This window comes from Diorhabda carinulata, chromosome 7 (genome assembly GCF_026250575.1).
Source record: "Diorhabda carinulata isolate Delta chromosome 7, icDioCari1.1, whole genome shotgun sequence".
Taxonomy (NCBI): Eukaryota; Metazoa; Arthropoda; class Insecta; order Coleoptera; family Chrysomelidae; genus Diorhabda; species Diorhabda carinulata.
In genome coordinates this window covers 21,329,660-21,355,975 of record NC_079466.1, presented here as the reverse complement: position 1 = coordinate 21,355,975, position 26,316 = coordinate 21,329,660, and the positions used below count along the sequence as shown (strand labels likewise).

Sequence of the window (26,316 nt, the reverse complement as noted above, 5' to 3'; positions counted from 1 at the left end):
AAAGTATACATTACAACACAAGGCTGGAAAGGTTATTTTATCGAACTGAAATAGAGCTCCCAAACAATTTATATTGAAGCAAAATATAATAAAGTTACTCATAAAAGTTTATGGTAATACTACTATTTAAAATATAGTATATACAGTGCGATTTATTTTCAATTAAGTAAAAAATAAGATGGTATGAAATAAAATATGTTGTTAAAGAACTAATATAGTAATTTTAGGATTTATAACAATAGGTATACCATTTTTTCGACCTTGTAACATAAATAATTATTTGGAATTACAAAATGAATAGTTATATCTCCCTTTTATACGAGTTCACAAAAATCGAAAACTATTTCTGAAAATGTCCGTTCTATGCTAAAATCTGTCATCTGTCAATTTGATATCAGTTGTCATTTAAAAAAGTGTCAATCGTGATTGCAAAAATGGCTACAAATAATTATTTCGGTTTTACCCACGGTGGAACACAATATACGTAAGTAAAAATGATTTCCTAACTTTATTGTGTAGTTTCTATCAATAAATACTCTTTTATAGCTCATAAATGGTCAAGTAAATATGAGCGTTTATTTGTTTAGTTCGGTTACCGGCGTCCTTGATTTCCGAATATCCGGCATCTTAGTTTAAGTTTCGCGATCAATATCGGCACGACCGTGGTCATCTACCATCGAGGTTTTCTATTTTTTGATGCTATAAAACTTTAGAAAAGTTAATATTAATCTCTGCATACTTCAAATTTATCTAAGAGTATGCGCTAATCGTAATATTATATACATGGTTTAATCAAAACGATGTTTTATAGGGCAGCTGCTACGGGTGCTGCATATCAAACGGGACAGGCTGGATATGCTGTAGCAACCCCTGCTAGTGCCGCTGCTACGTACGGAACTAGGGCTGGCTACGAAACACCTTACCAAGCTCAACAAGCAGCATATGCAACTGTCGGAACTGCTGGAGCTGCGTCTTACGATTATGGTTACGGTAATTTTTTTTTGTTTTTTCGTTATTTTATGTTTGTTATTAATATTGTGTTCTAAAAATATTGGATTTCTGGATGTCACTTGAGGGTGTAGTTTTTTGAAAATACAAGTGAGTCATACTACCTTTAGATTGTACTGTTAGAGGTGGGTTTATGCAATCATTATTATGAAAGGGGCTTGTTTAATAACAATTTTATTTGGTTAAAGTGAATTTATTTATAAGAAAATACTTTATATTTAGAATATAATGAAAGGATTTCACACAATACAAGTTGAAACAGTGGATAGATTGGAAAATATTTACAAATATTAACAAAGGTGTTAAAATAATGGAACTTGTAACATTGTTACCCGCTATGCCTAAAATTGGCTTTCTGTGAAAAATGAATAAATTTCCAAAACTTATCAGCGTTCACCTACCTATTCATTTTTATCACTGGTTTATCATTTACAATCCAACCCTCAACTTATTTTTTTTTTTTTTTATTTAAAGGACTTAAAATCATTTATTTATGTTAATTATAACCAAACCAATAATTATTATGAAAAACTAAAACTTATGTATATATGATCAAAATTATATATCTGCTGGGCTATAAAAAGTACTCTTTGTTTGGACTCCGGATAAGATTTATGATCTATCACATATTGTGCTTTTGAAATTCCATATATTTGTTTTGCCTTTATTACCTTTGTGGTTCTTGGTAAATTCTTTGCTATTACAGAGGTTGGTATATGATTCCCATGTACCTCTAATTATAATTAATAATTTAGAAACTTTTGAACCCTCTATTGAGACAAAATACAATATAAATACTTACAAGGACTTCTGCACTAAAATTTTGAGAGCTCTTAAAAGAATTATTTGACCATAAATATGGTAATCTTAATTAGCTTTTATAAGAATATTCAAAAATAAACACTATATTTTTTATGAACATCTAAAATTATAATATGAATTCAAAACTAGCTAGGAAAATAAAATGTATATATATTTAACTGGCCAAAGGTTTATTCTTGATATTTGTAAATACAAGTCAACTACCACATTTTTTAAATATAATTGTATAGAAAACCACATAGGTTAGAGGTTACTTCGTGGTGAATATCACAAAAAGCATGAATGTATATGCGCCCGATTGAAAATCCTTTCCCATATCCAAGTATACACAGGAATAAAGGATTTTGAATCCTGAACATATTTTATTAGCTCCTCAAACACAGAATTTCAAACTGCACATGAATCTGATGAGAGAACAGGATATCTACCACGAACAAAGATAATCATTTGGTTTCATATAGATCTTTTCTATGATTGATTAGAAGACTCTATTAATGATAGCTACCCATCATAAACTAGTGCTTGCATTGTTAGGTTTTTTGTAGGCAAATACTAAAACACTTTAATTCTAGACCAATCTTGGGCTAAATCAATAGGACTCAAATAATTTTCATTTTATTACCACAATTTCTCAGAAGTTATTAACATTTTCTATGAGCTATTCTGTTGGATATGGACCTATAGGTTGGTCTTGGGAATGTCCTGATGAGATTTCTCCAGCGAAAAGGTCTCATGCACTTTATTTGAGATCAATTGGTCAGCTTCGTTTCAGTCTTCTGTTGTTTGGTTCTTGGATTAGTGGCTGTAGTATTTCTTGTATTGTTAGAATACGGAGGTTTTGGTGGATCAATTTGTTTGTGACATACCATGGTGCATTGACTAGTGATCGAAGGACTTTAGATTGCCCTCGTTAAAATGTTTCAGCATAGCAACAAATGCTGCAAGTTCAATTTTGGTCTTTCTCATATAAATAGCTTAGATCTTTTATCACTTTTTCTGTTGTCTTTGAATATGGTGAATAGTGAAAATAAACCAATATATAAACATTTGGGGCATAATGGAAGAAATCATGAATTTTCACATTTTATTTACGTATAAAAATACTTTTTTTTATATTTAGTAGAAATCCATATAATAAATTATATTATAGAAAACAAATTATACATATGAAACTAATGCGAGGTTAATTTAAAGCAATCAAGCGGTAATTTACAACGTCCAAATAATCGTGTTTGGAACAATTATTATGCATTAGAAAAAATGGTAAATATTTTCTTGACAAAAGAACGTTTTTAGACATAAAATTGAGGATCTGTACCTGAACATAATCCTCTGGGGGCGGCCTCTCCGAACCTATGCGGCAATATAAAAGTAATTGTTTTAGATGCATCTACTTCCCTTTAATGTCTCATACATCTTTTAAATAATTTTGTAAATTAGATGAGTTCTTGAATACCTTAATTTAATCAGCGATAAAAGACAAAACTTTGTTAGAAAATATTCAACATAAAGCAACTTGACTTGATGTAATAAGAGAAACAGTGACGTATCATCCTCTAAAAAGGCCCTTCAACAAAAATCGGATATCAAAGTCATTGTTTTCTTCTATTATGAGGGTATAGCTTGTTTCAAATAGAACAACCAATTATTTTACTTTACTTTGAATGAAATAATTCAACTTATTTTTGTATCTTTGTTGATCGTAATCATTATATATTTAAGTCTTAAGTAACAAAGTAAATTTTCTGTTTAAATACAGACAATACTAAAAGGATTATGGTTAGGTTAGGTTGAAAAAAGTATTTGTGAAAAATTATGTAATCATTATGTCTATCTACCTTTAAGGGTGTAAGACTTGGGCTTGAGTTTCTTTTTTCACGGACTTTCAAAATTCTTTCCATTTTTTTCGGTTTGTGGTAGTTACTCATGTGGTTTCTTCCCTATATTCTCAGTAACTTTTATGATTTGTCCATCCAGATCTCTTTTCATATTCCTCTATTTCTTGCTCTTACTGTTTTGGCTTTAGTATTCTTCTTGTAATCCTTTCCTTTCTCATCCTTTTCACATGTTGGAACCAACTTAGATTTTCATCTATGTATTGTTCTGCAGGTTTTGTATTTAATATTTGCCTGCATGAGAAATTTTTATATGGAAACTGATAACATTATGGAAACTTTTATTGATGGATTGTGGTAACTATGAAACGGTGAATGACCATGGGTTGGGTATAGCAGTTTTTGCTGAAATGAAAATGCATGTCCGAACATTAGTTTATGATGGGCTATAATTGTAGTCATCCACAAGAGTCTTTGGAAACACTTCTACACACATTTATTTGATTTTAATGTGAGTTTTAAATTTATAGATGGTACATTTTTTACCAGACAGAGAACCTATGTAACCTTTGGTTATTTTTTCATATCCCAATATTCCCTTTATTTCCATAACCAAAAAGGTAAAAGTATCCCAATATACCAAAAGCAAATTATTGAAGGTAATTTGAAAAACGCACACTGGATAATACATCTATCACTTAAAAACAGGTTTTATATGAAATATGTATAGAACATGGATTAACTATTACTAGAAAAAAAAACTCATCACTAACACCTCATTGTATTTGAATATCAACCATTAACTAGGGATAAGTTTTTGTTATTTTAAATTTTGAGTATATTTGTTTAATTTTCGGTTTTTAATTTTTTTAAAGTATCCTTTGTCGCCCTGCTAATTTTCATTTTCTTTTGACAAACAACTTTTCAAATACAAATAGTATTTTGTAGAAGGTTGATTGTTGAAGTGATTGTTTTTACTATAAAAAATTGTTGATCAGGTCAAACAGCAGCAGCAGGTTATACTACAGGATATGATCAAAGTGCGGCTGTAGCTGTAGCAGCCGCTGCGAAACCTACCACATACGCAACAACTTACAATACTCAGAGGACTACACAACCACAACAAGTTCAAGTGTCAGTAAGTATTTTCAATGATGTAATTTTTTGTCTTAGATCAATCTACATTTTTTAAGTTTGAAGCATCATTTTGATATAGAAATGATAACTAGAGGGCTATTTTTTTCACTTCTAAGGGGATATAAAGAAAAGATGGGTGAATATATAGGAAACATTTATCAATTATCAAAAGTAATGTATATCATTGTTGATATTATTATCCTTCCTACTATGTAATTTCGAATGGTATTGTGGGTTGAGGACTCAAAGTAAAACTGTCCAAAAGTTTTTTAAAATGCCAACGTTTCGATCTTTTATTTGATCTCTATCAAGCCTTCAACATTCGAGTTACCTCTGTGCCATATGTGTTGTCAACGGTTTTGATATGTATAATATAGGTTATTTCGATGTCATATCAGTGAACATGTTTTGTAATAAATTGTTGCAGCTAATGATTAGTGGTGGGTGTAACAGTTTCTATGAGCTCCAAAGTCTGTTTGGAAGTGTCCTCCAAGTCACTGTATTATTTCCGGAAAAAGATAAAAGGCACCTATTTAGATTGCAGAAGGAGCCGCTGGGTAGACGAGCCCTGCTAGGATCGTGGATCAGAACTCAATGAATAGTTACCATAAACTTATAATTGTTGAGGGTTCCTTTCAATTTTGTGAGTCTCTATGAACTATGTGTGTCAATCCCTTGTTTTAATTGTTAACTAAGTTGGGATTTTTGGAACCGTTGGTGATACCCATACTGAACACTACCACTACACCAACACTCACAATTACACTTGGTTATCAAAATGTGTAATTGTGAATGTTGGTGTAGTGGTAGTGTAAACAGTTCAGTATGTTTTAATTGTTGTTTCATTTCAGGTGTATCATATTGAACTTAAGTCTAATTACCACAAATAATTTATTTTAAAAAATTCTCTTCTATCAGTATTATAACAGTGAACAAATTCTTAATGGTGCATCCATTCGAGGAGTTTTGAGGTCGTTAGTCGACATCTGACAATTTGCTTATGGTGAATCCCCTATTTCTCTTAATTGTTTGATCAGTTCATTAAACAATATCGTCTGTTGAGACAAACTTGCTTCCTTAATCCCCTTCAGCTGCAATCAATTCCTGCTGCACTGTTCTCTTATGCCTGCAAGAAACAAATAGCAGTTCGCAATTCACACTTGTTGTCAAAATCAATAGTAACAGCAGTTTACGTTTATTTAATTGGAAATGGTTTGTTTGATTCTGAAATGACAGAGGAGATGCACTATGTACTATGTGTAGCCAATCGGAAACTGAACAAAAGCCCTCAAATTTATTTTTACCTAATATGAATAGGAAAACTAATAGCAAATTGAAATACTTTTTAAATGTAGGTTCATCTATAAATCTATTTAAAATAATTTATATATTTTGCTCAATCAATCAATCAATTTTGCTCAATACAGAATGTTTTTCTTTCACAAAATCTACTAGAAGAATGAATTGTTTATAATACACAGTGTTTGATTGGGAAAACAGACAGTGCGTTTAATCTATCTCTCTTTTCTTCTCCCTTAGAAATAATATAAATCCTGAGATTATTTCGAAATCATTCACAGTTTTCAAACTTCCTGTAGAAAAACCAATTGTATCATCTTTAATAATTTTATCATTAGTAAAAATGGTTTGTAATAAATACTATTTAAGAATGGGTTTTTCAATTTCCTTATGGAAATCCATTTGAGGTATTGAAATTTTGTGAAAGAATAACGTTTTAGCGTTAAACTATGACAGCAGCTACAAAATCTGCTCAGAATAAGATAAATTTCCAAGCTAATTCTGCTGGTTATCAGACTGCAACGTACGTTCAACCTGTAACGCAGACAACTGTAGCCGCAGCTCAGCCCACTACTCAAGCAAAAGGTAAGAATTGTTTTATTTTAATATAGTTATTTATTTTTGGTAGATTTTTTTGTTTATTTATAATGCAGAGTGAGTAAAATATGTATTTAAAAACTTTTTCTGTACGTTTACTTGAAGGATTTCAGAGGAAAATAATTTTAAAAATACGAGATGGCGCTTGCCTCCTTAAAATCCAAAAATATTTTCTACTGTCTTCTTTTGGGTACTTTATTAGTAAAATTTCGTACTACAAGTCTTCACAACAATTAGTTTTTGAGATACAGCACTTTGCATTATTATCTAGCTATTGAGATTCAATCAAATTTAATGTAGTAGGTGTGACAGAAAAAAATGAGCAAGTTAATACCAAGTAAAATTGATAATTGTAGCATGTGATTTTGATATTACTTATTACAATTTTATTCATGTATATATTGTTGTAGTATGAAGACTTTTAATCCAAATCTTCTATATCTGGAACAACTATTATTTTCACAACAAATACAAAGATGTACCAGGAAGTTCATTCAATGAACAAAATTTTATTTATATTAGTAACTCAAGTTACCACATTAAAAGGGAGATAAATTTATCTCTTCTTCAAAGTGGAACCAAAGTTATTGTACTGATAATAATTTTTCAATTTTATTGATAATGAGAGAAAGTGGAAATACCAAAGTTTTTCATATTAAAATGTATGTAGTTGTATTTCTCCAAAAAACTGACAGAAGGCTTGGCCAATACACAAGTTGTGTTTCTTCAAAAAATACACACAGTATTGTTCAAGCAAAAATATATGCAATTTAAAAATGTGGTGAGTTCAAATTAAGAAGGAATTTTCTCAATCTTCTTCTACGATATCCAAGCAGCTATTAGAGCTCAATATGGTAGTGTAAGAAGTGAACTTTTAAGCTCATCTTGCACCCTTGAGCTTTAGATGCTACCAGCATGCGTTGTACAATAGTTTTATATTGCGAATCCTTGGTATTGCTCAAACATTACTACACTACATTTTTGAAAAAATTCCGTGCTTCTTTTTCAATATCTCCTATTGATTCAGGAAAGAGGGGATCAGACAAAAGTTTTTCGATGTCCAAGCCAGTGAAAACTTCTTGTAACTTTGCTTCAAACAATTTCGGGAACTTGGAACATATATATCTAAAACAATCCATATCATTTTGCAATGATTTCACAAACTGCTTAATTAGCCCCAATTTAATATGAGCAAGTGACCATAAAACCTTTTCTGGCGAAACCCAAGTGGATTTTCTCGCTAGGAGTTAAACTTTGTCGTGGTGGCCAGTCAGTTATTGTCCAGTGTAGGGAATTTTGTATAACTTTGTCCCAACAATATTGTTAGTATTTTAAAATTTCCACAAACCATCCATTTATATTCTTGATATTTGATTTTCTCATGAATAGTAGCTAAGTCATTGTAGTTTTCTTCTGTTTGAGTGTCTCGATGTCTGTACCAGATGATGAAAGGATTTTTTTAGCCTTGTACCTAGCTGCATCTTTTGAAAGACCAAAGTCTTTGATTAGGTCATAGATCTCGAACTTAGATAAAAGTTCCTCGTCAACTCAAAAATCTGAACTAGATTATTTCTGGGTAGCCAACGTTTCTGAGTCCTCTGCATCACTAAGCTTAAAAAATAAAATATAAAATTATAACTAAATAAGAATTTTCCACAAAATGAAATTTATAAAATTTAGTATTGTGAAAAAAATTGATGAGATGGAATTTTTTTTGTCAGAAAATGTATAAACCTATGCAGTTTTTTTACTTGCAGACCTGTAGAATTTATAGTGACATTCTATTGAAAATTTCATTGATTGGTTGGAATTAAGTTTGCTAGCAATTTTACATGTTTACAAAATTGTGAAAGTCTCCTAAAGACATTAAAGATCTCATTGTAATATTAGGTATTCTTAGTTACATTGCACTAATGTTTTTTTTTAATTCACTTGCATGGATTAAACTTGTGGTATTTCATCAATAATTGTTGTTAAAATTTATAAATATATATCTGCTTTTAAGTGACACTTTTGTACTTTGCTATCCGACAAAAATAACTGAAACCTCTTGAATAAAATAACTGGCTTTAAAATAATTTATAAATTTTGTAGATTATAAGATATTGAATCTAGTGAAATAGTTTTAGATATTTTTGTCAAATAGTAGATTTGATTTTTGTTATTAACTTTATGAACGTTGATGAAATTAGCAGGGTGGCAAGATTCAGAACTAATATTCGTCTAAGTTATTTAGAAATAGGTTGAAAGACTCACAATTTGCATGTTTCGCTTAAATTGGTTAGATATTTGGTGCATATGAACAAATATAAAAAAAAATTTGTTGTAATTATATTTATTTTAAAAACATTTTTAGTTTATATCGTTCCTTCACATTTTTTATAAAATATATTAACAATTGATATTTTCTCAATAGAAAACTATTGAAAAATATAATTATTTTTACTTAAAACCTCATGTAAATGGAATATGGTTTTGATTTGGGTATTATTAAATGCTATTTTTTCATTTTTGAATTTTTGGTTCCGCTTTTAACGTGTTATTTGTCGAGCTCTTATCAACGACCGGAGTAATCAATTGAAAACGCCTTGTAGATTCTGCTTTGTTTTTCAAATGCTTTCCTTATTGTAGACATATGCTTATAGAATGTTATCTGTGCACCTTACAGTAATTAATTACCTTAAAATACTGATATCTACATGAAAAAGCCCATTTTTCAACAATAAAAAGAAAATTGCAAGAGCTAGGAATTTTTGAATCAGGAATGGTTGTTTTCAATCATCAACTTGTTTCAAATTTAAAAAGGATTTGAAATAAAGTCGACGAAGTTAACTTAATAAATGAATATTGATTTAATACTACATCACTCAATGAGTCCTGTGACACACAGATGGCGATGACATAGTCAAATCCATACGACGTTTATGAAGTACCAACTTTCAAAAGTGAAGCTAATTTTGTTATTTTAAACACAATTTCGTGTGTTAATTAATTTAGCATTGCTTCTTGATGAAAAAGATTGTTACAAGATTGTTATTTTTTTATCTAGGACAAACCAGAGTAATAAGGTTGTTAAATAATAGTTGCAAAGAAGTGTTCTCAGAAAGAGACCGAAAAGGCCTGAGCGGAATTAGTTTTTGGAACTATTTCGATCACCTTTTCATTCCGTTTGAATCTTTTCCTCAATCGAGGAAGTTGTAGATTAGACATTATTTCTAACAAAAATCATCGTTTTCCCATATATTTCTAATTGTGGAATTATTTAATTGAAAACAAAATTTGTCCGAATTTTTCATCAATTTTTGTGATGATTTGTTTTGATTTTAGGTTTTTTTATGAAAATCAGTCTGTAGTTACATGTAAAAATTATCATAGAAAAGAGACGTTAAATGAAGACGAATCTTCATAAAAAACACATAAAAAGGTCTAAAAAGAAAATTTTATATTAATTTAAATACACAAAAAGGGCGAAGCCTACAAATCGAATTACTTTTTTATAAATTTTCCAGAGAATCATTATAATGTCTACATTTTTTTACAAAAAACTTTCGAAAAATGTTTTTAGATTTGGATATGTATTATTTTATATTGGTTGTAAGATTTCATATTTAGTAGCACATTCAATCCTTCCTTAACACAATCACCATCTATTGCAAATTTTATATTTCTGTTTAGAAGAATTTTTATGCAATTACATCACAATTAATCAAACATTTCAATTTTTATAGCCACAATGTATGTAGCACAAGTTGGAGGTCAACAGAAACCTGCTGGATGGCAAAACTTTCGAAAACCTGGAGCTGGTGCAAAGATAGTCCGGACGAAAGCACCACCCAAACCGCAACAATTGCATTATTGCGAGGTTTGCAAAATTAGGTAAGAAACAAACTATTTTTTCCAATTTTACAGCATTTATTTATATTTTATTTAGTACATTACGTTGAACTATTCATTACTTAATGGATTATTTATCTTGAATACCAAAGAATAGAAAGGTCTGGTAATTAATAACACAAAATTTTAAAAATGTTACTTTATTAGTTGTGATGATTTATTGATATGGACCTGGAAATAAAAAAAATTTTCTCACATATAATCCGATAAGAAATCCTTCTACGTCTAATAAGAGAGATATGGTAAGATAGAGGGTCATCAGAACTTATAACTTGATTCTAAAGGAATTGAATTCGTGATCTAGCTGACTACCATTGGACAAAATTTGATCAAATTTACTGAAATTCGTTCAATTTACGGTGATAAAGATACATGGATTCACAATTTCACAATTGGTTAAGAATATCAGGAATTTTGTTCATGATTAAGTAACAGAACTTTATATTTTTCATATATTATCTTTAGACATGCTCTCCATAGATATCTACTAGTTTTTTTAATAGTTTCTTCATGCTTTATTGTTGATGCAATCAGTACAGTGTCGTCGGTAAGGATTACGGTCGAGAGATCACTGCTCCATCCTTTAAAACAATTCAAAATCATTGCACATATATAAAGCATTGGTAATTTGAAACTTTGATAACTGCTGTCGAGATGGTATAAAAATTTGTTATAACACGTATATTCAGAATATATTTTCGACAACCTCTGCCTTTCACAAACCCTGCTTGTTCAACAGTTACTTTTTGTGGTGATTAACGTATTTGTTTCACTAAGAACTAAAACTAAAAAAGTTTATAGTAAGTCAATATTGAAAGTTGCTGTTATAAAATTTTTTAGATCCTTTCGCTCGGAAACAGGCAAATTTTCCACGTTTCTGTACCATTTTTCTTAAATGCTCTACTCCGATTCAACGTGGCATCATATTATATAGCCTATAGACTTCCTAGACTTCTTCAATGACTATGCTAGCAATAAAATAGTGTTTCCCTTGAATCAGTAGTCCCTGAGATTATTTCATTCCACTAAATAAACTCTTCAGCTTTATAATCATAAGTATATGTAGCTTATATGTATCAGAAACCTTCAATAATTTGAATGTTATAACTGTAATTGATATTTTTTTCAGTTGTGCCGGTCCACAAACATATCAGGAACATTTATTAGGCCAAAAACACAAGAAACGTGAATCAGCTTTGAAAATGGCTGCTTCTGTGGCGGTAACTAGTCAAAACAGATCTGGAAACTCTCTAAGGTGCCAGCTATGTGATGTCACTTGCACAGGTAATTTATGTTTGCAAAAAAAACTACTACCGCACTAAATGGTATAATATTTAGGAATAAAATAACAAGGAAATTTATTAATAATGCTATTAAAAAAATGTAATGAAGAACATGTTGGAGTTGTGGAAAAAATTATGTATATAGATCGTTTTTTTTCAACCTCTAAAGAGCTTTAATCAAAAGATAAGATCGTATAAATCAATAAATTTGGTTTTTACGATTAATTTTCAACAATCACAAGAAAGATTGATACTGCTACTACCATTGGGATTACGGCCTTCAAAGAGCCTTGACCTTGTCCACCACTTTCCTTCGGTTATCCTTCTACTGGCGTACCTCTCGCTCCTCAGACATACGCTTCAAGTGGCCTAGCTATCTAAGTTTGGCCCTCTTGATTTCTGTCACCCAGCTGGTGTCTTTATAGAGCCGCGCACACTGGTCCATATATTCAGAAAGATTGATACATGTAGTTTTCCAGTGCCCACATGTTCATTTCTGGGATAAGGTGGGTGCTAAGTCAGGATTGTATGATGGATGATTCAGAGCTCAAGACGGAATGTGTAGGGCGAAAGCTGTGCAGTGGCCTACAGTGCTTCCTCATTTCCTACTGTTTGCGTAGCATCTATACTGAGCGATTGGAGTTGAATAGTTGGTTTTGGTTAATTGAAAACAAATTTTTCTTTTAATAACATTGAGACTAGATATATTTTAATTTGAGGTGCATTTATGCCTCAATTTCTCTTAGAACTCTGAATTAGGCATAATTTTCACTAACTACAAAGTATCTGTATTTATATTATATTAATATTCTTTTTTATTAGGTAATGATGCATATGCAGCTCACATTCGTGGTGCCAAGCATCAAAAAGTGGTACTTCTCCACACTAAATTAGGCAAACCAATACCACCTCAAGAGCCGGAAGTTATGGGTAGTGCTAAAAAATCTGTAGCCAGCGATCCAAAAATCAATTTTGTACAAGGAAGTGGTTTGGGTACAGCGGCCACGGGCAATGGCGATCCCAACAATAAAGATGATGACGACACCCCAGAAGCCGACGTACAACCTGTTGGTCAAGATTATATTGAAGAAATTAAAACAGATGATGGAAAAGTGAGTTCGTAACATTTGAGAATTTTCATCAAATTTCTATTTATACTTAAGTTTAAAAATAATAATAGTGTAATTTTATGTAAATGATAGGATTTGTTAGTATTTATAAATTTTGGCTTTCCACTTTTTGCAATGATTATCACAGAAATGAAAAGTCCTTCATTTTTAGGAAATTCACTGTAGCAAGTTTCTTGTTTATTTTCTACTTCTTTAGTTATTAATAAGTATTTATAATTTAGTCATTTTGTTTCCTGAGTTACTATAATAATTGGTAGACTTTTCAATAAAGCAAACAACTTGTTCGTTTTTATATTTTTTAATTTACTTTGTATCAAATTATTAACATCACTGTAATCCATTATCCCGTGTTCCTCAAAACAAAAAGGAAGCAAATTTTTCCATCTTGAGTCAGTCATAAATGACATATAGTATTTAGTTAGAATTTTTAACCTTTAAAAAATCTAAATAGCAAAAGTAAAGTACTGAGTGCAATGTTTTATTATCCAAATTGTTTACACTAAAAAAGCAAAAAAACTACTCGTCAGGTTGTGGTTGTTCAAACTTTTTAATTATAATTTTGTTGCTCTTTCAACTTTTCTGTTTAACATTTTATAGTTACAGGTTATAAGTTTCAACTGTAAATTATGCGAGTGTAGATTTAGTGATCCAAACGCAAAGGAGATGCATATGAAAGGTAGAAGACATAGGTTGCAATATAAAAAGAAAGTCGATCCTAATCTAGTTGTGGATGTCAAACCGTCGCTCAGACAAAGGAAAATGCAAGAAGAAAAGATGAGGAGAGCCGTAAGTTTTTCTATTTTTGTTTTCAACATCGAACTTCCCATTTAGCTTGCAGTGCTAGGATAGGTTAATAGGTTTGTCGATATGAGGAATTTTGTTAAAAATGTATTATCATCTCTTAAATTGTTTTTACTTCATTAACTTGTTTTTATATTTTTTATTGTGTTATCTCTATTGTTAATGATAGCAAGAAACACAGGAAGCTTGAAGAAACCACAAAACAGCTAATAATAGCAGCAGAAGAGATATGCCTACACTTCAATAATGACGAAACAAAGTTTATGGAAATGGAATAAATGTGGAAGCAAGACAAAATACAATTTCAAAGTACATAAACATGATGGGATGTTAGTAGAATTCGAGAAAGTAGAAAATTTCATGTATTTGGGTGTATTACTAGATAATAAATGACAAGAAGAAAAAGGAAATTCGCTTCATCTATATTATTTTTATGCAAATTTTTTCTATCAAATTAATGGTTACACAAATTAAAGGGACTACAACAGTAGATGAAATCAAAATAATATAAATTTTTGCCTTATTGTCTCCGTTTTACTTTTATGAAATCTATAGTGTCCAAAGTTTAATTTTTGGTCTTTTCTGGCTCTAGGCTTTGCCACATCCACTATCGCCCTCTACTTCCTACGATCTTGTGCTTCTATTTCCCATCTTTAATCTTCTGTCACCCAATATTTCTTATTAATCCATATTCTTCTCATCTAACTACATATTCATTACAGCAATATAAAATTTTAGTATTCAATTTTATATATTCATTCCAATCCATTTGTTAGTAGAAATATTATCTTGTCTGCAGAATTCGAAAGATGAATAGTTTTAATTACCACTACTAATTGAAAGTGCTTTTCAAACTTTACATCAATATTTTAAACGTGAAACAAACTTCAGATGATGGAAAGTCGGAGAAAAACTACTATAAAAGTTTTTGATTTGAAAACGTTGCATTCTTATACCTAAATATCTGTACCCCATTTCACACGAAAACATCATTTCATACATACTTTAATTCTAGTTCTAAATCTTTCTGTAGTACCCCTTCACTTTTTGTTTTGTTTTTTTTCATTAATAAAATCAAATGAAGAAAAGTTGGGCTTAGATTTTTTCTCATTTATCATTTATGGTCAAAACATAAGTGGGTACACCAAACTTTATGGAAACCACTCTACAGTTTTCTCAGATAATTCCATTGCTGTACTAATCAATATCTATATGGTGTTTGAAACTTTTCTTATTGAATAGGTGGGATATTTAATTTCCTAATCTTTTATTTTCTCTTCTCAAACTTGATGAAAATTCCCCATTTTCATCCATGTGCTCACTCCACCATCATGGTGATTACCTAATTTAAAATAATAAATTGATGTTTTATGAGGTTAATATAATTCTTTACTTATATTCAGGCAATTCGCGAAGAATACTGGGCTAGAAGAAATGAAGATGGTTATTGGGATAGACGGTATGAGGAAGAATATATGGGTATGGGTCCGTTTCACAGAGGCAGGCCGTTTCCTGGTGGGCCACCTCCAGTAAGTTTGTTTAATTTATTTGTTTTACGAATGAGACACATCTAAATCTAATTTATATTGTTTTTGTTGCTAAATCGTCTTGTTTTTAGGTCTCTTCTGATTAAAATGGGTTTTTAAAACAGATAAAAAATAGGCTTATTTTGGTCAAATGTCTATGTTTAAAAACTAATTTTCAATTAGAAGAGACCTGAAAAGAAGACGAGTTAGCATCAAAAAATATATTAAATAAATTAAAGAAATCTATATTTTTTTATTTAATAGTTTTTCGGTGGTATGCCGCGTCGAACAGAATCAAGTGATGACAAACATGTAATGGCTCGTCATGCTGAAATATATCCTAAAGAGGACGAGCTACAATCTATACAAAATATTGTATCCAATACAGAGAAAGCCCTCAAGATTGTTTCTGACAAAATAGCAGATGCCAAAAATCAAGGAAAGAAAGTTGACGCTGCCACCGCAGCTGCAGCCGCCGCCGCCGCCAAGGCTGAAAATGAAAGCAAACAATCAGAAGCACCGCAAAAAGAAGACGGACGGGACAATCAGTTGTTAGTAGATTTTGATTTACAACCTTTATAAGAATACATATTGAATTAATGAGATATTTTTTTAAGTTATTGTGATGCAAATATTGACGATATCCTAATTATAATTAAAGTGTGAACATCCTTCTGCACATTTCAGTAGAAAAACTTTCTATGAACAACTTCCAACAGATTTTTTTGTATTTTAGGTTCACTTTCAACCAGGGAGATAACACGAGAATATTGAAGGGTGTGATGCGAGTTGGACATCTTTCTAAAGGATTAATACTTCGTGGAGAAACTAATGTGCATCTGGTAGTCCTTTGTGCTGACAAACCAACTTTAACTCTACTTAAAAAAGTAGTCGAACTTCTTCCGTCGGCTTTGAAACAGATATCACCCGAAGAAGCTTATAGGGTGTCAATTAATGCTCCAGAAGCTGGTTTAAACGTAGCCGGAAAGGACGGGAACGTTTTGGTACAATTTACTAGTCCGGTGGTTCGAGAGCAGCCAGGTAATGGAAGAGAAATGTTAAGTATAGTGGAACGCGCGAGGGTGTACAGTATTGTGCAGGGTTTAAGCTGATTAAAGCTGAAAAAAGGATATGTTGAAGTAATCGTGAAATATTAAATTTTTGTAATCTGTTTTCATTTTAATATTTGCACATTTATCGGCTATATAAGTATATAGATTTTTGTGGAATTTTTTGATCATTGGAAAAAATTTAGATAACATCATTTTGTCATACTATATTACTGTTTCGAGCGAATTCATATGCTTTTCTTCTCATTATGTGACCCATTTCCAATATTATAATGAATTCCAGTATCTAGGATGGATACAGGACAGTCACGCCCTCGCTGTTTCATAAGTGTTTTATTCTATTGGTGCACCAAAGTTTCTTCTTCTTCTATATAGAATCTGGACTGTTTCTGCTAGACCTAGTCTCATTATATGTGTGAGAGTGAGAAGTTGTAACATGTTTGGAATAAAATCTAGATATTACCTAGATACTCTAGTATTAAAGGGTTCTACTTACCCATACTAACTGAAAAATGAACGCTTTTGTGATTTTTTTTCTTGCATATGTATTGTGGAATGTATAAAAATATTCTGTTACGTTTTTGAAAGGGCACCTTGCAGTAGCACGAGCAATTCTTTACTGCGTCATTGTAGCATCCAATAAAGTTTCTCTGAGACGCCATCCGTACGCATTTTCATGTAATTAAATTAATTTGTATCCACAAAAATTATCAATAAGTATTAGGTTCATAAAAATACGTTTTTTTTATTAAACTAGACTTAAATTTAAAAACAAATTTTCAAGAAATCCTTTATTTTGTTGTCCATAATTAGTGTGTAAATATAAAGTTTTTTGTTCCATTTAAATAGAAAAATCTGATTACAAAAATTTATTTTTGGTACATCAAAAATTGGTTAGAAACAATATATTGAGTTTGTAGAGCAATTATTGTTATTTTAGAGATTTGTGGCACTATATCTTTATATCAGCTTAGAACTTTAATTCATAGAATTTTGCTATATTTTTTATTGAAATCGGATAACTTTAAATATCGTTCTTACTAATATAATTTTTCTTTCTCTTACACCATTATTTGTCACATTTGTCTTTGTACTTTCTTTGTTAACTGTATAATTTATTTTTTTGTTATTTCATATAAGATAACTAAAGTTGAATAGACGTTTTAATGTTGTAATTATGTCAAATATTTGTGAATAACAGTTTTTTTAATTCTTCTCTAACCAGTTTTTGATAGATATTTATGGCAGTTCTTATTTGGAAACTAGGTAATATACATTTCGAAATAAATTTACAATTATCTATAATTACGAATATATTTAAACTTTATATTATAAAATTCAGGTGCAATTATGAATCATAATTGTTCAGTGTCCATTCCTTTAGTGACTTTCCACAGTTTTTAGGTATCCATTACAACCCTTCCAAAATTTATTTTATGTGAGTTATTCAGTTTATTTTCTTGTTATTGACTAACTTGGCTATCTATAATAATATAATCTCAGTCTGCCCTTTTATCTTTAGCAGCACGATTTCAAAGAATTAGGTATAAAATAAATATAATAGGCTGGATATGGTTGCTTCTTTATTTAAAAAAATCACGAAACAAATATTATAAGAGGTACATTCAAACTTTTATTTTACTGACTTTTAAAAACGAGAACTGGAAAGTAGCCACCACTATTCCCAGCATATCTCTCTCTATATCGACAATAGTAGTACGAATAATGCTTTTCCTGTGATGGCTGGTCGCTTAAATTAAAGATTTACAGTAAAACTACAGGAAAAAATACCACAGGACTAAATCTGGCGATTGCCCGTTGCGTAGTTTGAGGAAGTGTTCTCGCAGGAAATTCATTGAACTTCTTACTATGTGAGCCGTGTCTCCATCTGGTTGACACCACACTTTCCCTGCTTTCATTCTTTTCATAAATTCATATTTATCCGAGATTGCTCTTTGGTTCTCAAAGGGCCAATAGTGCCAATTATTACAAACCAACATACACACATTCTGCTTACAGAGACTGCTCTTGTTCTGACAAAATAATGCGAGCCTCAAATGAGGAAGTAACGACGCTTCTTGCATAATATTGCTAATATGGATTTTTCACACTACTTCTAATTAAAATTTGCTTATATATTATGCGAAACCAATACTATTCGAAAGTGCGATTAACAAGGATAATGAATACAAAGTAAAGGAATTTTTGGTTTGGTTGATTAAATTCTAATGACCATCCATCCGTTTCCTACATTGGGCAGTTCTTACAAAATATATTCAAGTCTATTTTGCTGTATTTGTGATCTTTGAGTATTTTTAATGAAAAAGCCTCAGGTGTGTAAGCCTTACATCATTTGAAATCAATACTTGTGTTGTATATTTCATTAGAGAAAACTTAATTTGCACGAGTTCCATTCGTCAAATAGTGTCTATATCTTCTAATTTGAGGGGAATGAAAAAATAATATGCTAGAGAACAAGAAAAAACTTGAAATGTTGTTGCTCTTAAAAAGAATTGAGTATAAAGTCACTATCAATCGACGAGTTTGAATCAGAAAAGATATAAACAGAGATAAAGAGTGTATGTGTGTAGTTTTAAAATTTTGGTAACTGTAACTTATACATCCAATAAGGAAAATCGTCTATTAGTATGTAATATTGTTATCAACGTACGTCACAGACTTCACTTTTCCCTTGTGCTATTATTATTAAATATAAAATATAATGGAAAGTTAACTTCCAACTTGTAAAACTTATATGATCTGACGACATTCAAATTTTCACAAATGTTTTATATAATGAGAGTATTTAACTGCCACTGAAAAAAGGACAGACGTTACCTTCCTCCATCTTCTCATATATTTGTCTCTATGTGCTACTATGATTACTGTACATTCCACATTCAACCTTTCTAAATGCTTAATACTAATAGAATTACGTAGTAATAACTTTTTAGATATAATCCTAATATAAAGATTGATGTATAATTTATTTCGTCTGTATATATCTACCTAGTTAATTTATTATTTAATTATTTTGAACTAATTTCGGAACATTTTTTTCAGATATTTTTTCATTCAACAGTGTCCCATATATCTTTTCTAAGGAAATAATAGAAATGTACAATTAATTGGAAAAACAGCAAGCTCTTATTGCAACACACCATAAGTCAATTCATTTATTAACACAAGATTAACAAAAATCAAGTTTATAACTTTTTTCTTTACGTTTGTAGCTTTCATAACCAATCTGATTATTGTAGGTTTTTTAAACACAATCAAAGCAATTTTTACACTAAATAACACTCCAGTTTCTTCAGTAGAATTTAATATTCAATAGAAAAATTTTCAATTCCTAACATGTAGTTATGTTGTTATAATTTTCCTTTAACCCTCATTATCTGTACCCACTTTCATATTTATGTACCACAATATCAAATTTTCCCAGTCCCAAAATACATTACTTCCGTTTTTTTTTAAGTTCTACTTATTTGATCCTAAACTTGTCTACCCTTGCGGGTGTAAGGCGTCTGTGGAGTTAAGCTACGATGTAGAATCACTTCTCTAAAGTGTCTTCTATTATTTTCTATCAATTACTTTCCTCTAAGGCAGGGATCTCTCTACACTACGGCCCGCGACAGCTTAAGACTAATGTCATCAAACTGGCCCGCGACAGCCGATGTTTCATTACTATTACTACTGTGATGGAAGAGAATGGAAACAAAATGATAATTACTCAGTTTCATCAACTTGCAAGATAAAACTTTGGTGGCGCAGAAAACTGAACTAAAGTATCTAAGCTGTAACTAACAAATAACAAACAAATACGAAATTTATCCCAACAAATAAAACAAAAATAAAAAATAAAAGAACTAATGAGAGTTATGGAAAACGTTTTCTCACAAACAGAAAATAACCCACGAGTAAATTTATGCAAATTCCTAAAGTGTAATTTCGGAAAACCAACAAAGATGAATTTTGATATTGGTTCTTGAACATATCACTGCTCTGTAAATCAATAATTTCCATTTGGAGTTCTGTAACCAGGGTTTAAATGTCACAATCAAAAGGATTTTGAAAAATCTTAATTTCATTCGCCATTACATTGAAGTCTGAGAAACAGGTATTGAAATTTGTATTTGAAGCATTCAAAATTTCATCTGCAAAATCGACTGGAAATTCAGTCTTCATTTTTTACGCAATTGCTACTGAAATAGTATTATTTTCTGCCTGAATGATTTGATATTGTATAAATCAGGGAGAAGCTGATTTTCTCCTTGCAACCTCAAATTCATTTCGTTCATATGATTTGTCAACTCAACATAAAATGCTAAAGCCATTCACGATTTCCTAAATCGGCGCAAGAGCGATGCTTCTCATTAAAAGAAATTTTGATCTCTGTTTGAGGTTCAAAAAAGCGCTTAAGCACTTTTCCGCAACTAAGCCAACGTATGGCAGTACGATATGGCAAGTCATCTTCTTCAATAAACTTGCGAAGTTGTCGATGATTTAGACTTGTGGATCTGATTAAGTTAACAACTGAAAATACTGAATTTAGAACTTCAGACAAATCCAAACATTTTCCGCACAAGGACTTTTCATGAATGATACAATGTAAGACTACCACCATTTTCTACACAAGTGCGACAACTCCTTTATTTTTACAACAGATATTTTTTCTTCCATTGGTGGTGATAGATTTCAAGTTTTTCCACCGAAAGTTCATTTTATTAATGGCATTTTCAACTCCCTCCATGTCGGAGTCAATGAATATTTTCAGTGTCTACATGTCCATTTCTCAATTAACGTTCTAAATTTCCTTTCAACTTTCTAACTTCAATTTTTCATCCCTCCTTGACTATGTAAACAACAAGTCTCTTTACATTAATAAATAATTTTGGTGTTTCACATCTTGGAATTTTAAAAGTGAAACAAAACAAACTAAATTTATATTGTATGAATACTCGCTGTTTGGTAATTCATTGTACATTTCGGAAATGCGTTGAAAATTTATAATAACTGTTTACTTCCGGTATATTTTTAAATGTTTATCATACAGCTTAAACCTTGAAGATAAAGTGATAAATATTGGACAAGTTGCAGTAATCAGAAGAGTTTATATTATTTTGAATATGTTAAAGACGTTTCTACTCCCAGATTTTATACGATTTGATACGTTGTTACTATGTTAATAAATATTTTTTCGACTACAATTCGAAATTAAGTTGAGAATGGATATACACGATATTCCTAAACCATTTTGGCAGTATAGTAATAATGTATAAAAGATGGAAGAAATGAATATCAATCTTGGGGTAGAAACATTTTTTTAGAATTAACGTTCGTTATACATTCCAGTCCAATACTTATGTAACAATAACTGTACTGTCACATACCGAAGAAGCAATTTTAGGTGGTGTGGGACTTAAGGATTTTTGACCAACCGGCTCATTGTCGCCGTAACTCCGTTTTAATATGGGGCAATAACTTCATTGTGGCGATAATGAGCTAGCGATGGTCAAACACCCTTTTTCTTGATGTCTAGAAGCTGCGAGCGGTGGGTTCGACCGGGATGTTCTCTCACGCGGCAAGTGTCTCCAGGCGCTGGCAGCCCTCAGACATACCAAATGGTTTCAGGTTTGTGTTTTCCTCTCACACCGTTGTCTTTCACGAAATCATTTGATTTTATTTTAAATATGGTCAAGTGAAATATCAAAAAAATTTATATCCGATTAAAAGAATTGAAGAGCTTAAAGTATCAGTGAGCCTTGAACTATTTTTAATATGTAAAAAGTTGATGTCCTAAACGAACTGTTTAATAACTCTCCACCATTACTCACAATTACCCCGTCTGGTTCTTCAAGGCGGATGTAAACTAGTAATCTATGAAAGCCTTGAAGGACCAAACTGTGTAGTTCAAGTGTTGGTGTAGTGTCTTCAGTATCAATATTAACAAAAATTCCATAAACTCCAACTTTGTTGACGATTTGAGACGTAGATTTTGTCTATTTATAATTTATAAACCGGAAGATGATTAAAAATTTTAAATCTGCCAAAAATTTCTGATATGGTGACTAGTAGAAAATATTTACTGATAACATTATATCGAAAGTTGATGTACCCCCGACACTCATAATCACACTTTTAATATCTGTGTACTAGAACATTTTTATACTTCGCATCTACTGGTTCGTGTGGACTGTTTATCTAGTAGAATAATGAAATGTCTTGATTGATCGAATGTAATCCTTGATTTTTCTAACTTTACACAACAACAATAACAATATATTTGAAGTTGCTTTGTTTAATTTACAATAGGGTACTTGCATGGTTTAAATAATTTTGGATAGTTTATATATAACTTTTATTATCATTTTTTTAGGTAGTTTAAACATTTCTGTAAAGCCGCCATATTGCGTGACGTCGTCAATAGTTATTAATAGTAATATAAAAACGTTTTATAAATATGTATACTATCATCGTTTTCCACAGATGTGGTAGGAAAAATCCTTTTTCCACATTAATACCATAGATATTGTTTAAACAACATAAATAATATCATCCTCGTTCCAAACGGTTTCTGATTTTAATTAATAAAAAAAATCATCAAAATTGGAGTTCTGAGGAGCTCCGAAAAGACAACTTTATTAACACGATTATTTACTAGCAGTGAACAGTTTATTAACATTACTTCTCTTAGTTTTAACATCAATACCTTAGTTCCTGATTTCACAAAAAAATTCTATAATGATTATCTTCAGTTAGTAAGAATACTAAATGCGAAAGATTTTTATTTTGAATCTACTGTTTCTCATTTTCATATTTATTTCTCGCACTTTACTATCTATATTTTTATCAGTTTTTAATATCAATATGTCAAATGTGTGATGTTGAAAAAACTAACAAATTTTATATTTTTAGGCTAGAGCTTTGGGCCTCCATTCATGTGTGATCATTATACGTATTTTAAGAGATTTGTGTGAAAGAGTTCCTACATGGGCCCCTCTATCCTCATGGGTAAGTAAATATAATTTAAAAAAAATGTGTGGTTTCATTACATACCATTGTACAGCGTTTGGTGGATGTTTTTTTACACCTTTATACTGTAAAACTTTCATAGATTGTATATTTTTAAATCATTGAAATTTTACTTTTGAAGTAAAATGAATATAGAATGCAACATACAAGTTTTAATTATTCATGACATAAAATTTCGGTATTTTATGATTTTAAATGTTAAGCGACAATTAATTTACTTTTTGAGATCATGCATCTAAAATATGACAACTGTAATGTGGATTTATTACCATTACAGGCTATGGAATTGTTGACTGAAAAGGTAATTTCTTCGGTACCAGGACAGACTCATCTTTCACCAGGTGATGCTCTACGCCGTGTTATGGAAGCCGTTGCCAGCGGTATTCTATTACCCGGAGGTCCAGGACTTGCAGATCCATGCGAAAAAGATTCACCAGATGCTTGCGCTGCACTATCTGCACAACATCGTGAAGATCTTACTTGTTCTGCTCAACACGCTCTTCGATTAATCGCATTTAGACAAATTCATAAGGTAATTTCGTAACAGTATTTTCGTCAAATTGTGCGAAAATAACAAATATATTTGGTATTACATTCACAGTATTGAATTGTTTTCTAATAAAAAGTGTAGACAATAATTCATATATTCCATATTGATGAAGTGTGAATTGGAAGTATCATGAACATAAGGGCTAAAATAGAGAAGTCTGTTAAATTTTATTTAACACTAGATATAGGTCTTCGTCAACGATAAACCTGGAAGGTATTTGAGCAGGTATATCCTTATTCTATCTATTCGATGTGCGATTTAAAAATGCAGTGAATTATTTGATTAAAAACAAGGCAATAACAAAGTTTGTATTCATTTCCTTTTTGGAAGGTTTTTTACTCAGAATTATTTCCATCTGTTCTGTTAAGGCCTTCCTAAATGCCAGGAATGTTGACTAATTTTCAGTGTTTATTTATGGGAAGCGTCAGACTAAATCTGGTGAATAAAGTAGATCTGGAAAGGACTTCAAGTGGTTAAAGTGTCTCAAAACAGCACATCACATCATCATGGTTAGTTTTATCCCACTTTGTTTTGCAAAAATCTGTATACTCCTCGCACATCTGTTTCTGGGATCAAAGGACGTTCCAACTGTTCCTTGATCTTAACAGGCTCAAGGTTAAAGAATTGCCCAAGGTCCATGTTTCACAACAAACAATGTAAACCCTATCTAATTAAAGCAGCTGTAGTAGCATAATGACAAGCCGAGATGAGTTCAATCTTAATACTGCTTGTCTCAACACATAAGAGTATGAAAAAACATACTAGTTGAAATATATGCATTATAGGAAATTCCTGCTATAAAAGTCATTTTTTATCGTACCTCGTACGTGAGATTATGTATAAAGGAGCCAACCGAACCGTTTGAGTACCACAGCTGTAAGTTACAGGACCTATAAGGAATATGTTTATTTTATATGAATGTTTATTTAAAAAGTGACGAGTGTGTCCGCAACGTGGAATAATAGAAAATTCTGTATATTGCATGTTAATAAAATATTTTAATAATTATAGGTATTGGGAATGGAACCTTTACCACCGCCAAATACTTTCAAAGATAGATTTGGACGTAAACGTCGTGCCGAAGAACAAGAAGGAATGGAAGGTGAGATATAATTTATATTATGTTGGTTATTTCCTAAAAATCGAGCATTGGATAGATTTAATTTAAATTTGCTAGAACGAGCCTGAATTGTGTTTGACAAAACTATCTGTAGTGAGTCGTTCTTGTAATATTTTCTCTAGTTCTACATTTTCACAAAAAAACTCGGAGAATTGTGCTTGTTTTTTAATTATTATTGAATTCGCCACTATCATTACACCAAGACTCACAATTTCTCGGTCTGTAGCGCGTTTTGATAACCAAGACTGGTAAACCAGTTTACCTTCAGTCTGTGAAGACGATAACTTGGTTATCAAAACGCGAAACAAATCGAGTAATTGTCAGTGTCATGAATATCACCAATGGTTCCAAAAATTCCAACTTAATAATTTTTGTACATAGACCTTGGTTGTCGGTTGTCCTTTATCAAATATTCGTTTCATTTACATAACTTTTTCCTGGTTAATCATAGCAGAGGCTTTCACTTAACAATTTAAACTTTTCGTAATTCCCGAGTTCTCAAATTTACCTGTAGTGTTATCGCGTTTCCAACAATTTCTTTGTCTTTTGGAATCTTTTATTTGTGTGTTTATATATGTATCTGAATATTTAGAAAATCAGTTTACTTAAAGTGACCTTACAGTAAAAAGTTGGTAAACTCTATCTTTTAGGGTACAACTCTCCTAAATCCTTGATCTTGGGATATGTGCTAGGGGGCGATTGTTGCAAATATTACCTTAAATAGGCTCAAGAAAAAGAGAATAGAATTTCAGAAAAAAAATAGAAACTAGATTAATTTTGTGGGTATCTATGATTGTTCTGATAATTCCACTCTGTTAAACCTTTTTATTGATTTATATGAATTTGTTTCAGTTGATGGCGGAAAAGTTATCAAGACAGAATCCACAGAATGAAATAACATGAATTAGATATTTTTTACGATTGAAGTATTTTAATTTGAAATATAGATAGATTTAAATGGTCTGTATAACGATTTTCTCATTAGAAATATCAAGGCTAGTTCAAGTGATGACGCACTCATGAAAATTAATATGATGAGTTAATTTTATATTCATTTTGTTCAATTTAATTTTTGTAAGGAATTCAATAAAATTAACCTGCCTTCTGCTTGACACTTACTTCAAGCAAATGTCAATGAAAATAATGTTTCTGTTTGTATTATTCTTGAATAATTAAAAGTTTATCCAAAATAAATAATTTGTTTTCTTT

At 30.9% G+C, this 26,316-nt stretch overlaps 1 protein-coding gene across 6 annotated transcripts; it reads left to right on the top strand.

The window, feature by feature from the left end:
- The first annotated feature begins 382 nt into the window (after positions 1-382).
- On the top strand, positions 383-26,304 carry LOC130896586 (zinc finger RNA-binding protein-like). Of its 6 annotated transcripts, none has more exons than XM_057804772.1 (16): positions 386-484; positions 812-990; positions 4,664-4,803; positions 6,617-6,686; positions 10,427-10,574; positions 11,722-11,876; positions 12,698-12,987; positions 13,603-13,791; positions 15,210-15,335; positions 15,597-15,883; positions 16,069-16,373; positions 21,945-22,036; positions 23,321-23,416; positions 23,715-23,969; positions 24,999-25,089; positions 25,960-26,304. In XM_057804772.1, exons 1-16 carry the CDS (start codon positions 435-437, stop codon positions 25,998-26,000), a joined length of 2,514 nt encoding a protein of 837 aa, XP_057660755.1. In that variant the 5' UTR covers positions 386-434; the 3' UTR covers positions 26,001-26,304. The 6 variants fall into 6 exon arrangements, with proteins under 6 accessions (XP_057660758.1, XP_057660757.1, XP_057660755.1 ...); XM_057804773.1 differs by having other exon boundaries at positions 394-484; positions 13,609-13,791; XM_057804776.1 differs by lacking the exon at positions 386-484 and adding an exon at positions 620-756.
- Positions 26,305-26,316: the final 12 nt, after the last annotated feature.